This window comes from Cetorhinus maximus, chromosome 9 (assembly GCF_964194155.1).
Source record: "Cetorhinus maximus chromosome 9, sCetMax3.hap1.1, whole genome shotgun sequence".
NCBI classification, from domain to species: Eukaryota; Metazoa; Chordata; class Chondrichthyes; order Lamniformes; family Cetorhinidae; genus Cetorhinus; species Cetorhinus maximus.
The window spans coordinates 49,329,616-49,343,746 of NC_135887.1; the positions used below are offsets into that span (position 1 = coordinate 49,329,616).

Here is a 14,131-nt window from a genome sequence, read left to right on the forward strand (position 1 = left end):
TTGTATCTTGATAAGCTTACACCTCTAGTGGAGTCAGAGAGTCTGCCTAGACAATGGCTTCCCAACACAAGACCCTCAATATAGATGGTAACCCTTTCAAAAGCTAATAGCTGGGGCACTATCAGCCCTAAAATCAAAGCCAGCTCCAGACATTAGATAAAGATCCCTGTTGAAATCATTGTGTGGAGAAAGAAGGTCATATGACTCGAGTGACCATTTTGAAATCTCTATATTTATTTGAGAAATGAGAAATCCTCAGTCTGCTGTTTAACAACCAACTGGTGAACACCAAGAAGCAGAACTCTAGGCTGAACAACAGCCTGCTCCTCGAAGCCTGTCTCTGTTGTAGGACTTCCTAACCTCACCTGCAGAACTGACCTAGTCTCTGTCTACCAACTTCATCGTGTGGTGTCATCACCAACTGTAAAGAGAACTCTACAACTCTGATCTTCGGCTAGCTGAACTTGAGCTCCTACATTAAAGAACTCCTCACTGGACTCTGATAATCATGTCAACTAATATTCATTTTTGTGGTTCTTGTACTGTTTATATCCATGGTTGTAAAACTTTCTTTTTTCAATCCCCCCTTATTGTGTGTATGGGCAGAATTTTCCACTTGGCGTGCAGGGGTGGGCCTGACATGCCGGAACGTAAAATGATGCGTGATGAAGTCGGTTGGGCTAGTGTCCCGATGTCATCGCGCTGTCTCGTGACATTTCGTTTGGTGGGCGCGTGCCGGAGTCGGCTGCTAACGGTTGGGATGAGGTTTCCTCAAGCTAATAATGATTATATAAAATTTTTTTCTGAAAAATAAAAACATGTCCCATTTCATGTGACACAGTCACATAAAGGGACATGTTTCATTACATTTTATTGCTTTTATTTATTTTTTATAAAGCGCTTCAATCTCTCTGAGGCAGCTCTGACTCTCCCTTCACCCCCTGCCTGCACATGTAGTGCTCAGTGCTATCATTCACATATTACACTGGGTGGGCCTTAATTGGGCCGCCCACGTAAAATGACGGTGTGGAGCTGATAAAGGGCATTGGTCGGGTTCCCGACCACCCTCGCCCGCTCCCGCCGAGCCCGTCCGACGAATGGAAAATCCTGGTCTATGTGTGTAGTGGAGTGGAACATTGCAAACTCTCCTCCCTTGGGTTTTGAATGTGAATAAAATAACGTTCTGAGTTAATCATAACGCAAGTTTGCTGCGGCTTATTAGTAAATTGGATCACACAGACTGAGGGTTTGGGAAAACAAGCTACAGTGTACTTTAAAAAGAATTCAAAACGCCTTCTGCTTACGGATAGTTGGTTTGCCTGTCTCTCCTGTGTGTAACACTTGTGTATTAAACACAGGGCTAGGCCATTCAGGAGTGAAATTAGAATGTAATTTTTTTTACATAACAGATAGTAGAAATTTGGAATGCTCTCACCCAAAAGACTGTGGATGCTAGGACAATTGGCGTTGGTAGATTTTTGCTACGTAAGTGTGTCTAAGCGTATGGAGCAAAGATGAAAATGGGATGGAGGTGTAAATGAGCCATTTGAATAATGCAGCAGGCCCAGGGGGCTGAGATGGTCTCTGCCTGTTCCTAATGTTATGATGTTACTAAACACTTGCACTAAGTGAGGTCAGAGGTGGAGCGTCTCATCTGTGCACTAAACACATGTTCTGTGCTATTTCTCAGAGTTTCAGCCTGATCTGGTCAGTTTCTTTCAATAGAGGTCAGTAAAAGGTGACATTTGAAATTGAACAGCAGTTCGCTGACTGCCAAGACCTTTCAAAGGGTTAAAAAGTGACTATGTTTTGTCCTTGTTTATACCCTGCCTCTGCCTTCAAACAAATTAAGATCACATAATGCTGATTCTCTCACTTACACAGGCACCTTAACATGGCTTGTTATGCACCAGAATGATGAGAATATTGGCCTGACACTGAGTAAAATGTGGAGATTAGATGCAACATTGCACTGCATTTGTCCAAACTAAATGGGACCTTCTTATGGAACAGTGCTTCCCACTGCTTCTCTCACACCACATTCCAGATGATGTGTCATTGTCTCAGCAAAGAGTTGGGTAATACAAAAGTAGTTATTGATATGACTTGAACTCAAAATGAAAAGCAAAAAACAGCATGAAAACACATTTGAGGGGAAAAAAAAACAAGTAAACGGAGTACTGCTTTCACTTCTGGGCACCGCACCTCATAAAGGATGTATTAGCCTTGCAGGTTGTGTAGCACTATTTCACCAGAATGATGCCAGGAACGAAAAAGTGAAATTATGAGAACAGGTTGCATGTAGATCATTAAGGGTGATATAATGGAGGTGTTTAAAATGATTAGGAGTACACAACATTTTCTCGATAGTGATAGAATTGTGATGGTTTGTAGCATGATTTTCAAAAGGCTGAATGTGAATCCAGCCCCTACACGTATTTAACACCTGTTGCTCAGATTATAGCCTTGTTCACGTGATGAGTTTCCAAGTTGACCAATTTATATTCTTCATCAGCTTAGATTCTTGTGTTTGTATGAACATACATTGTTGAAAGTTGAAATCAATGTCACTAGAAGTGCACAAAGAATAAAATACAGCAAAGCTGACTATTAACCAGTTCAACTTACCGCTTTCTTTGTTTGTTCCTGTCTTTGCGCTTGCTTTTCGGAGTTATAGACCTACAAGACAAATGAATACAAATTAGGCAAAAATGCAGAATTCTCCAGGAATGCTTTATACCACAGACCTGCCTCCGATTCCATTAAATCATTAATTAAATCATTAAACAGATGGATTTCTTCCTGTAAGGTATATTTTTTAAATTAATTTTTGTGCTTGTTGTGGTGAAGTTTTGAAGAATGGAATACTTTGCCACAATTTGCTCTAAATGTCAGCTTCAAATATTTCTAGGTCAGAGGGCAATCAATCCCATGGACCAGATGCATAGTTAAACTCTCCCTACTGTTTCCCAACAATGCAACTTTACTACATCCATGACCACCCCATACAGCACACAAATGAACTTTCAAGTTTCTGATATTATTCACCCTTGTGAGGCAGACTGGCAGAAAAATAGACTGTTTCGTATTAGGTGTCTATATAAACTGAGAACTGGATTGAGATTCCTCAGTCTTCAGGTACCATGCCCTAACAGGGTATTGGCGACCGTGGACTTCCATTGGATTGATCCATGATTATGCTTGGAAAAGTACTGCAATGAGTTGCCATTGACTGCTGCAGTATGGCTGACCAGGAAACTCTCTCACTCTTACTGCCTTCCATATTGAAAGGATTTACAAGCTGATAATCAACCTGTTTGGCCACATTATGAACGCATCTTCCATGGCCATCATGTTCTGAAGTGGGACTTGAACCCACTAGTTAGAAGCTATTATTAAAGATGTTAAAGCAGAGCACTTAGAAAAATTCAACGTAATCAGGCAGAGTCAGCATGGTTTTGTGAAAGGGAAATCATGTTTAACTAATTTATTGGAGCTCTTTGAAGAAGTGACATGTACTGTGGATAAAGGGGAACTGGTGGATGTACTGTACTTAGATTTCCAGAAGGCATTTGATAAGGTGGCACATCAAAAGTTATTGCTGAAAATAAAAGCTCATGGTGTAGGGGGTAACATATTGGCATGGATAGAAGCTTGGCTAGCTAACAGGAAACAGAGAGTAGGCGTAAATGAATGATTTTCTGCTTGGCAAGATGTAATGAGTGATATGCCACAGAGATCAGTGCAGGGGCCTCAATGTTTTACAATTTATATAAATGATTTTGATGAAGGGACCAAAGGTATGGTTGCTAAATTTGCTGATGACACAAAGATAGGTAGGAAAGTAAGCTGTGAAGAGGGCATAAAGAGGCTAAAAATGGATATAGATAGGTTAAGTGAGTGGGCAAAGATCTGGCGAATGGATTATAGTGTGGACAAATGTGAAATTGTCCATTTTAGCAGGAAGAACAAAAAATAAAAATATTATAATAATGGTGAGAGATTGCAGAGCTCGGAGATGTAGAGGGATCTGGTGTCCTAGCACATGAATGACAAAATATTTAGTATGCAGGTACAGCAAGTAATTAGGAAAGCTAATAGAATGTTAGCATTTATTATGAGGGGAATTGAAAGCAAAAGTAGGGAGGTTATGCTTCAGCTATACAGGGCATTGGTGAGACCACATCTGGAGCACTACGTACAGTATTGGTCTCCTTATTGAAGGAAGGATGTAAATGCTTTGGAAGCAGTTTAGAGAAGGTTTACTAGATTAATACCTGGAATGGGAGAGTTGTCTTATGAGGAAAGTTTGGGACAGGTTAGGCTTGTATCCGCTGGAGTTTAGAAGAGTAAGAGGCAGCTTGATTGAAACATAAGCTCCTGAGGGGTCTTGACAAGGTGGATGCGGAAAGGATGTTTCTTCTTGTCGGAGAATCTAGAACCAGGGATCACTGATTAAAAGCAAGGGGGAGGATTTTCCCTCGTTGGGCGGGCGCCCAACATGCTGGCTGGCCAATGAACTGCCAGCCAGTGTGAATCATGCACTGAAACCCTCAGCGCTGCCTGGGTGGGGGAGGAGGGCATGGGTAGGAGGGTGAGCGCGGAAGTCAATGCATGCGGGCGCATTCAGTGAAAGCGCCCTGAAGGCACAGAGCTGCCTTGGGGAGCTGAAGATTTCTAACATTAGAAATAAAGATTTTAAAATTAAGGTAAACATGTCCCCTCATGTTTCTCTGTCACATGAGCAGGGACATGTTAAAAATAAGATTTAAAAGTTTTTATTTTATTTTATTTTTATTTAACATTGGAAACCTCATCCTGCCCATGGATGAGGTTTCCTCAAAAATCCAAAGGCCGCTTGGCCTTTTCGCTCACCTCCCAACCGTAAGGTTGGACCGGTAGGGAAAACTTCACTTTAATTAATTTATGAATGGGCTTAATAACCCTCTCAATTGTCATTGGGCATGTGCCCGCACGCCAAGCTGAAAATCCAGCCCATTTAAGAGAGAGATGAAGAGAAATTTTTTCTCTCAGGTGGAAGCAAGGTCAAGTCAATAAATATTTTTAAGGAAGATGTAGATAGATTCTGGATAAGGGGGTGAAAAATTATTGGGGGTGGACTGGAGTGTGGAGTTGAGGTTACAATCAGATCAGCCATGGTCCTATTGAATGGTGGAGCAGGCTCGAGGATCTGAGTGGCCTAATCCTGCTCCTAATTTGTATGTTTGAATGTAGCTCTAAGCTTCTGGCCCCGAGGTAGGGACACTACCACTGCACCACAGGACATCTGGATTGAGACTACTCAAACAAATTACTCTTTGGAATGCTGTAGGGCATCAGAGAGAGGAGACTTTCATTCCAGCAGGCTGGCTTGGATTGAAATCCAAATCCCAGGAACAATAGGACATTGTACTAAACTGCACCCCAACTTGTCCTCCATATTAGTACCTCTTTCAACAAAGGTGACACTGGGTGGGAACACCATTACAGTCAAGCATTACAGGAATGGGAAACAATCATTTGGCCTCTTGAGTCTGCTCCACCATTTAATTAGATCACGGCTAATCTGTACCTCAGCTCCATTTAACAGCTTTTGCTCCGTATCCCTTGTTATCTGTACCTAAAAAAATATTAATCTTAGTCTTGAACATTTCAATTGATCCTGCATCCACAGACCTTTGGGGGAGAGAGTTCCGGATTTCCAGTCGCCTTTGTGTGATAAAGTGATTTCACTCCTAAATGGCCTAGCTCTAACTTTAAGATTATACTTCCTGGTTCCGGAATCCACCATTAATGGAAAGGGTTTTTCTGCATTTCTTTATCAATTTAAGCTGCTATGAAGGTGGGGAGGAACTTAAAATCCAGCGGGCACAGTGCCACTGCCCTACCTGCCTGCCCCTCCCCCCACCATTATTAAACAGGGGAGTCATCGGGTAGCTCGATTGCCTTTGGGCCACTTAAGGGTCTCATTCTGTTGCCACGGGTAGTTTATCTGTGGTGGGGGTAGGCCCATGGCAGTTGGGAACCCAGCGGCTTTAGCTGCACAGTTTGCTGTCGGGAAAGGGTGGGGGGCATCTACTTCCGGGCCATCTGGGCCCATCGGAGGCAACTGCATACCCTCACGCCCCAAGATCATCCCATTTCTTAAATCTCTCCACTCTGGCCTCTCGAACATGGCCCCACACCCTCTTTGCTGGACCTGCCAACCTGGCCCCGGTGAGACCCCAGACTTACCTGGGCTCCTCGGTGTGGTGGGACAGCCTGTAGTCCCAACAGTGACCACCGCTAGTGGGACTACAGAGCTGCCAGCCATCTGATTGACTGGCAGCTTTCTAAGTGGGGACTTCCTTCCAAGACAGGGGCACAAGGTCCTACCTCCAACACTCAGTGTTGCTCCCAGCATTAAATGGCTGCAGGACGGCTGTCAGTGTCTTGGGCGGGCTCCCCCACAACATTTTATTATAAGTTCAGAAGAAATAGAAGCTGAAGTAGCCTGTTCCACCAAGGTCATGGCTGATCTGTTTGTGGCCTTAACTGCACTTTTCTGCCTGCTTCCATAACTCTTGACGCCCTTGCAGGTCAAAGATCTGTCTAACTCAGCCTTGAATATATTCAATGACCCAGCTTCCACTGTTCTCTGTGGAAGAGAATTCCAAAAACTAATGACCCGCTGAGAAGAAATTCCGCCTCATCTCTGTCTTATGGGAGACCCCAAGAAGCGAGAGGTGGCAGCACTTCCGGTGACTGAAAGATTGCGAGAGTGCGCGATGACGTCGGGACGCTCGGCCGATGCCATTGCATATTATTTCACTCCCGTTCGGGTCGGAAGTATGCCCACCTGAGGGATGAAAAATTCTGCCTCTTGATTTATCTGATCGATTCTCTTAGTCCATTCAGCCTTGTTAGTGTTCTGCATTGTGGGTTTTAGCTCTACCTTCAGGAAATTTATGGATCAGTAATAAAAATTGTATTTTTTAACTGCAGTCAAAATGTATTGAAATTCTGACAACTTTCTAATTATTACAATATCACACTTCAATACATTCCATTCTTTGCTATGGCATTATAACGGATTTTAGAAGCAATGACACAGATGAAAGGCATTGCAGTGCCAAGCTCTTCTTAACTCTTCTAACTGAAAATACAAACACATTAATGTATGGATTAAGCCTGTATTGCTTTCTCCCTGTGTTAACTTTCAGAGGGAGTTGGGGCAAATCACCCACATGCAACAGATATTTAACCAATCCCAACACTCAAAGTGTATTATATCTTCTGATGTGATACTGACAGCATTTTTTGGCTCTTGGCCAGACATTCAACTACTGAGTGGAAATTTCCAGATTGTCAAGTTTGTATTTTAAAAATGGTGTCCACTTTTTCCTCCACTTAATTTTTGTGTCTCCTGATACGGAGGCATTGGCTATTAAGGTTTCAATGAATTTCAGCAGCATTGAAAACTTCGGACCTTATCCACAATCCCACCAGCCCAGGGTGTGATTTGGACTTAGGAAACAGGGTGACTTTTACCCAAATTTGGTATCCATTTCTCAATGAAGATTAAAATATGATCCTTACGAACTGAGTGGTTGTGTGAACATTAGCAGTTGGCAGTGAATGGATATTTTACAACAGTATTAGCTGATTTCTGTGCTTACCTGTGCCTCTTCTTTTTTCTGGAACCTGAATCAGACCTGGACAGGATGAGAAATGAGTAAATACAGGTTTTGATTGATGCAGTTTTTAGCACAATGCACTATGATCACTCAAAGATCTATCTCCAACAGAAACTTACAGGTTGCCATATATCAAGGTTATTTAAACGAGTGGTTCAGTTCAAGGGAGCTCTTTACATGGTGCAGTGGTAGCGCCTGTAACTCTGTGCCAGAAGCCTTGGGTTTGAAATCCACTCTTGGACTTGATGGCCACAGAAGGTGTGTTCATAATTTGGCCAAACAGGTTAACTATCAACCTGCAAATCTGTCCAATAGGCCGATGGCAGGCGGTAAGAGCAGGAGAGTCTCCTGGTCAGACAGAACCATGTAGTAGCTGCAGCACAATAGCCTCCCCATGTTAAGAGACTCCACGCACAGGTTATTACCATAGGATGCACTCCGTGGCAAGTGCCCTCTTTGCTTTGAGGGACTACCAGAGGGAGTTCATTTCAAAGTAAGAAAGGCATTTTCTTTGTAAAACAACCTTTGAGTATAAGTGTGCATCATTTAATAATTTCTCAAAGGCCTTCCCTCCCACCTTCGAAGGTGTTATGAGCACTAGGATCTGTGATCCAGAAACACAAATGTCATTTTCTATTTAACAAATGTCAGTGTTTACTGAACATTGGTGAAAAATCATTTCCTATAGGCTTTCAGTAGAATATCAAAGGGTAGACGGTGACGCAGTGGTAATGTCACTGGACTAGTAGTCCAAAGACCCAAGCTAATGATCTGGGGACATGGGTTCAAATCCCACCATGGCAGTTGGTGAAATTTAAATTCAGTGAATAAAATCTAGAATATAAAGCTTGTCTCAGTAACGTGACAATGAAACTATCATTGATTTAATCAATATTTATCATAAAATCCCATCTATTTCACTAATGGGAAGGAAATCTGCCATCCTTGTCTGGCCGACATGTGACTCCAGACCCTCAGCAATGTGGTTGACTCTTAACTGCCGCTTAGTTCAAGGACAATTAGGGATGGGCAACAAATGCTAGCCTTGCCAGTGATGCCCACATCCCATGAAAGAATAAAGAAAAAAAATTGACATGCCCCAGCTTTAAGATATTGGACAGAATTTTGCCCTTGATGGGCGGGCTGGCCCCACCGGCTCGGCGGCGGGCGGGCAGCCGATTGCCACTGCCAAAACGGGCCCCGCCGCCATTTTGAGTGGGTGGGCCAATTAAGGCCTGCCCAGCGGGCCACCTGACAGGAAGCGCTATGCACTTCCTGTGCGGGAGGGGAGGGATTCCCCAACTCTCATCTGAAAGTGTTATACACTTAAAAAATAGAAAAATAAAAAAATTATTAACATGTCCCCCTCATGTGACAATGTCACACGAGATGGGACATGTTAATAAATATCACATAAAGTTTATTGAAGTTTTTTAAAACAGACATGAAACCTCATCCTGCCAGTGGATGAGTTTTCATGTTTTATCAGAAGCCCGCTGGGGCTCCTGGCCTGCTCGCCAGCCTTAAGGTTGGATGGGCAGGGCCTTTAATTGGCTTAATTATCCTGTCAATGGCCTCAATTGGCCATTGACAGGTCAGCGGGCGGACAGCGCAATCAGCTGTCTGCCCGCCTTCCTAAATATTTAAATGGGGCGGGATGATGTCGGGGGTTCCACCCAACGTCATCCCGTGTCATTTTCACGTCGGTGAGTGGGCCCCGCCCCCAACTCGCTGATGGAAAAATTCTGGCCATTGGGTTTCACTTGCTAAAGCTCTTTCCCTCCAGGACTGGATTTTCTCCGGGTTGGGATGGCTCAAGAGCCCTTCAAAAGTGGCGGTTGGGAACCAATTCTGGGATTCCTGCCACCTCATTCCCAGGGTTTTAAGGGTGTGGGCTGGTTCAGGTTACAATCCCGCACCCTGTACTCCTGACCAGGCTGGCTCCATTGTGAGGATAGGTCTTTCACAATTTTCATGGAGTTTGGCCAGTTTTTCAAAGAGTCACGGTTCACAGAATTGTTGTGAATCATAATCTGCTTGACAGGACCTTTAAAAAGATAAGTTCAAAAGGTCCTCTTCATGCACCCCCCCACCCCCCATGCCAAGAAATGCCCTCCACCCACCCACATGGCTCCTCTTGACCCAAATGCCACAGCATGTCCTCCTGAACAACCCCTGTGGCCCCTCATGCCAAGGTATGCTCCCTAACCACTCCCTGTGGTTCCCCATGCTAATATATTTAACTTCCATGCCCATTTACCCACTATACGCTGTGTAGAATCAATGAACCCTATAGTGACAGCAGAATGAGTGAAAAAAGCTTTTAAAAAAGTCATTCACTGATAACTTTCCACTTTCTTGAAAAAAACAAATTTTTACTACAACCCCATTAAAGTGTCAATCAGCCAGACCCTTAAGTTTCAATAGCTGAGACAGAATAGATCAGACAGCCAGAGCTGTCAATCAAGCAATGTTTTCCCTGAGGCTCAGGTATTTTAGTACTCTTGGCTGAGAGCCCAGACATCCATTAATGTGGCTTGGCTGAGAGCTCAGAAATTCATTAGCCTGTTGAAGAGGCGGGGATGAGATGGTGGGGTGGAGGAAGGGGGTGCAGATACTTGCCACAGAAGAATAGTAAGATGTGGAGTGATGAGGGGGAGAAATTTGAGGTGGGTTGAGGGTGATGAGAGGTGCAACAAGAAATGGAACAAAGTACTGACAGAATGGAATTGGACAGGCTAGTTGTGGCCATAATATAGAGCCTCCCTGTTTGTCCAGGGCTTTAATGGCCCAACCGTACCTGTGAATTTGTCACATGATGGCTGGATCCACCAGTGAATACCGGCCTCCACACTGTAATCATACGTGTTTCACATGCCCACCGCTGGCCCTTTAAATTTTAACTTGAGTTACATGTGCACTGGGTTCTGACACGCAAGTGGAAGAGGCGCCCACTTCCGGTTCTGTCATTTGACCCACGTGCCTTGCATTGAATTCTGCCCATCATCTGGAGTTAAACTTATTGAGATTAAGAAACAATCATGATAAGACCTAATTCTGGACTTCTGCTAGTGGTATACAAATGTTGGCTCTCCTATATAGAGCTGGATTTTGTGGAACTCACTGGAGCAGGCAAAATGGGCACGGAGAATTGTGTGGGAGGCTGCGCGTCGGACTCTGGGCAGCGGGAAAACTATTGATATGCCTAATTATCCATTTGCATATAAATTAAATGAAATTTGATGCGATTTAATCCTGCCTCCCCGATTTAGTGAAACCCACATGCATCTCTCATGCCTTCAGTAATCAGCCCAATGAAAGCTGATGGCTTGTACGTGGCTGCCTTGACTCACTGTGACAGTCCTTTAAACTTCCACGCAACTGAGTCACAGGGCACTGGGTTGATCTTGGAGACCTTTTCTTTGTAAAAATTTGCTGAGCTGACGGGGCTGAGCCTCAGGCAGGAAATTCAGAACCCAGAAATATCAGGTCCAAAATTTAAAGGGGCAGCGCACATCTGAGGTGCAGAAACACCATCCCTTAAAGTGGTATCAGAGGTCTGAGTCCCTAAGGGAGGACAGTTAGGAGGCTGCTTGCAAGGAAAGGGAAAGGTAGTGGCAGCATGGGAATCATCTACCCTGTCCTTCTTCATCTTCGAGTGCTGGAGGGGATGTGCAGCGGGACTGTGACGTCTCAGACCTCAGATGAACCTGTTGATGCCACCGAATGATCTTGTGCGATGGCGGAGGAATCTTCCCCCTAGACTTTGGAATTTTTTGTGCTGGAGCAACAGAAATTCAGATACTGGAGATCTAAACCGTAGAGCTTTATTGAAAAGACGGCAAGACAATTTCCAACTCTAACTGCCCTTTAAGTATAGCTGCAATTCCTGTGTGGCCATCAGGTGATGTGGGATTCCTGATGTTCCTGCCAGTGATCCGGCAGCAAGCCTGCATCACCAGTTTGCAAGAGCTTGCCACCGTGTAATGAGGTTCAGCTGATCCATGCCAGATCCCCAACAACTTCTGGGCCTGCTGATGGGTGTTGCGACAGTAAGACTAAATCCAGCCCATAGAGTTTATCTTCAGAAGTCATACAAAATTAATGGTCCAGTGAGAAGTTGCGATGGGCTTTTTCAACATTGGGTTCTCAAAAATAAAGCTATAAGTGACACGCATCATGCTCGAGGCAATTATATCACACAATATTGTAATATAGTACCAGTAGAGTGCATAGTATAGTGCTCCACTACACTGTTAGCAAGATCAGGAACCAATTCCATAGAGCAGAAAAGAAAGACTGACAAAAATTAAACACTGACAAAAATTAAAATTTATCAGATTCTTTGGCTACCTAATTTTTCAGTCCAAAGAGTGCAGCATCCCTTCTCCAACCAGAAATATGGGGATATTTCCCATATCTTGCATCATTGGTTTCTAGGAGCTGAGTACATTGAGTTAACTGGGCTATAGCTTTTCCCTTCTATCTCTTTCTCTTCCTTCCCAAGGTGAAATGGTTCACAACTGCGTCACACTTTATCAAGAATTCATGAATTTACTTAACTGTGGCAAATTATTAGCTTATTAGTGACTGTAACTCAAACTTTTGGGGTAATTTTAAACCCCAAAATGGGTTGGTTTTGTTGGCTGGGTAGCTAAAATGTTAAAAATCAGGAATCCAACTGACTTCGAACCCACTAATTTTTGGTTCCAACAGAAGTGGGATGATGAGCAGTGACCGGTTTGTTCAGGAGGTCGGTCAGTCGTCAACACCTTTTTAGAAGGCTGCGTACCTTCATTTACAAGATTTCTACTTTTAACTGTCGGCTGGGTTTCCCAGGCCTTGGGAAATCCCAACATGTAAAAAGAGGTGAGAAGGGCTGGATCCATTAGCCAAGCGCCTTTACAGCACTGCTTCTGGGCCAAGAAGAGCAGGAGTGCTTCCTCCCAGCCCAACAAGCTACCACGAAATCACCAACTCTACTATTTGCACCCAATAGCCCCACTTATCACCAAATCCCCTGTCCCATGATCAGCAAATACCTCATTACTGACCCTCCCAATCCCAAACTCCCTCCAAATCCAGCCAGCTCTGCCCCCATCTCTGATCCAACTTGGAGCTCTCTTGGACCAACCCCCTCCCCACAAACCAATCTGAACCACTAAACCTGCCAGCTTCAGGGATGTGGCTTTTTCTGGAGCATTTAAGTTCTTCATGCAGCCAGGGACCAATTGATATTCTACTGAGATTCCATGGAGGAAAGATCCAAGCTGCTCAAATCAGACAATGAGAATGAAAACAAAAAAGAGTCAGTTTCCTTATTGAGTTTCAACTGTATAATAAATAACAAATCAAAATTACAAAGAATGTCAAAGACGCCTGTAGATAGAATCCTAGATTTCCTGATTGGCAGTATTTCAATATTGGTATTGACCCTTTCATTTTAAACAGTGCAAGGCAAACATTAAAATAATGGTAACCATATAGGGCCTCTGGATGACATGGGAGCTTGAATGATTTTTATTTGCTCCATATTTTACAACATTCCAAATATTTTAGTGCTGATATTAATCTGGAATTGGGTTGGTGAAATTGCTCAATCTCACAATTGACATTAGAAGCTGAGAAGGTCGATTTTCCTCCATTAACTATCACTAGCTAAAGAAGTCAGTATGAGCATAAAGCGGGGGAACTCGCTCACCTTTTTATCACCAACTAGCTAAGAGAATATAAAATATATCAATGTTTATCAGAGACTGCTTAAGTCATTGGATACTTTGCAAACATATTCCAAAGATTTGCACTGCAGTGCTCTGTAACATTTTCCAGACAACACTATAAACAATCACTGTTTAAATATTTTTTTAAAGAATGTTAAATAAAAGATAGATCTTTCTGACAGCTTAATTTTATTTAAGAGGCCTTAATAGCAAGAGTTACTCATTGAAAAGAGCCAGATCCACAGGTCTATTTTTATGACAATGATTTTGTGTTTAAAAAAGCAACACAATTTATTCATTTAATTAAGTACTTTATCTAGTGATTAAGTGCTGTCAGGGCTGTGGGAGGACATATGTAATGCCATGGTTTTCTTTCAGTAGGTGCTGTGTGATGTTTACAACCAGTAAGGCTCCCGTTATACTGCCTGACTGAAAATCACACCCTAACTGCCAAGAGGCAATTTGGCACATGTGAGCTCACACACACTGACAAGAGTTCTATTCCTGCTGGTAACATACTTATTTTTTTTATATTTGAGAGCACCCATTTCTCAAAATATTTGAAAAAAAATTGCAGTGAGTTCATAAAATGTGCAGGAGGTCCAACAAACTGACTGGACTACAAAGCACATCGCAGGTATACTGCATGTGATGAATGCCCAAGTGATGTGAGGCAGTCTGCTTGAAGGCTCTTGGGCAGCTATATTCCTGAGTCATATCAAAACTTGACTCTAA

At 43.2% G+C, this 14,131-nt stretch overlaps 1 protein-coding gene across 1 annotated transcript in view; it reads right to left on the bottom strand.

The window, feature by feature from the left end:
• The window catches only part of srrm3 (serine/arginine repetitive matrix 3), an 854,108-nt gene that overhangs the window by 89,948 nt on the left and 750,029 nt on the right, over positions 1 to 14,131 (bottom strand). The window contains exons 10-11 of the mRNA XM_078548703.1: positions 7,659 to 7,694; positions 2,629 to 2,679 (exon numbers count right to left, since the gene is read on the bottom strand). Coding sequence (XP_078404829.1) covers positions 2,629 to 2,679; positions 7,659 to 7,694 — 87 coding nt within the window. The remainder of the gene's footprint in view (positions 1 to 2,628; positions 2,680 to 7,658; positions 7,695 to 14,131) is intronic.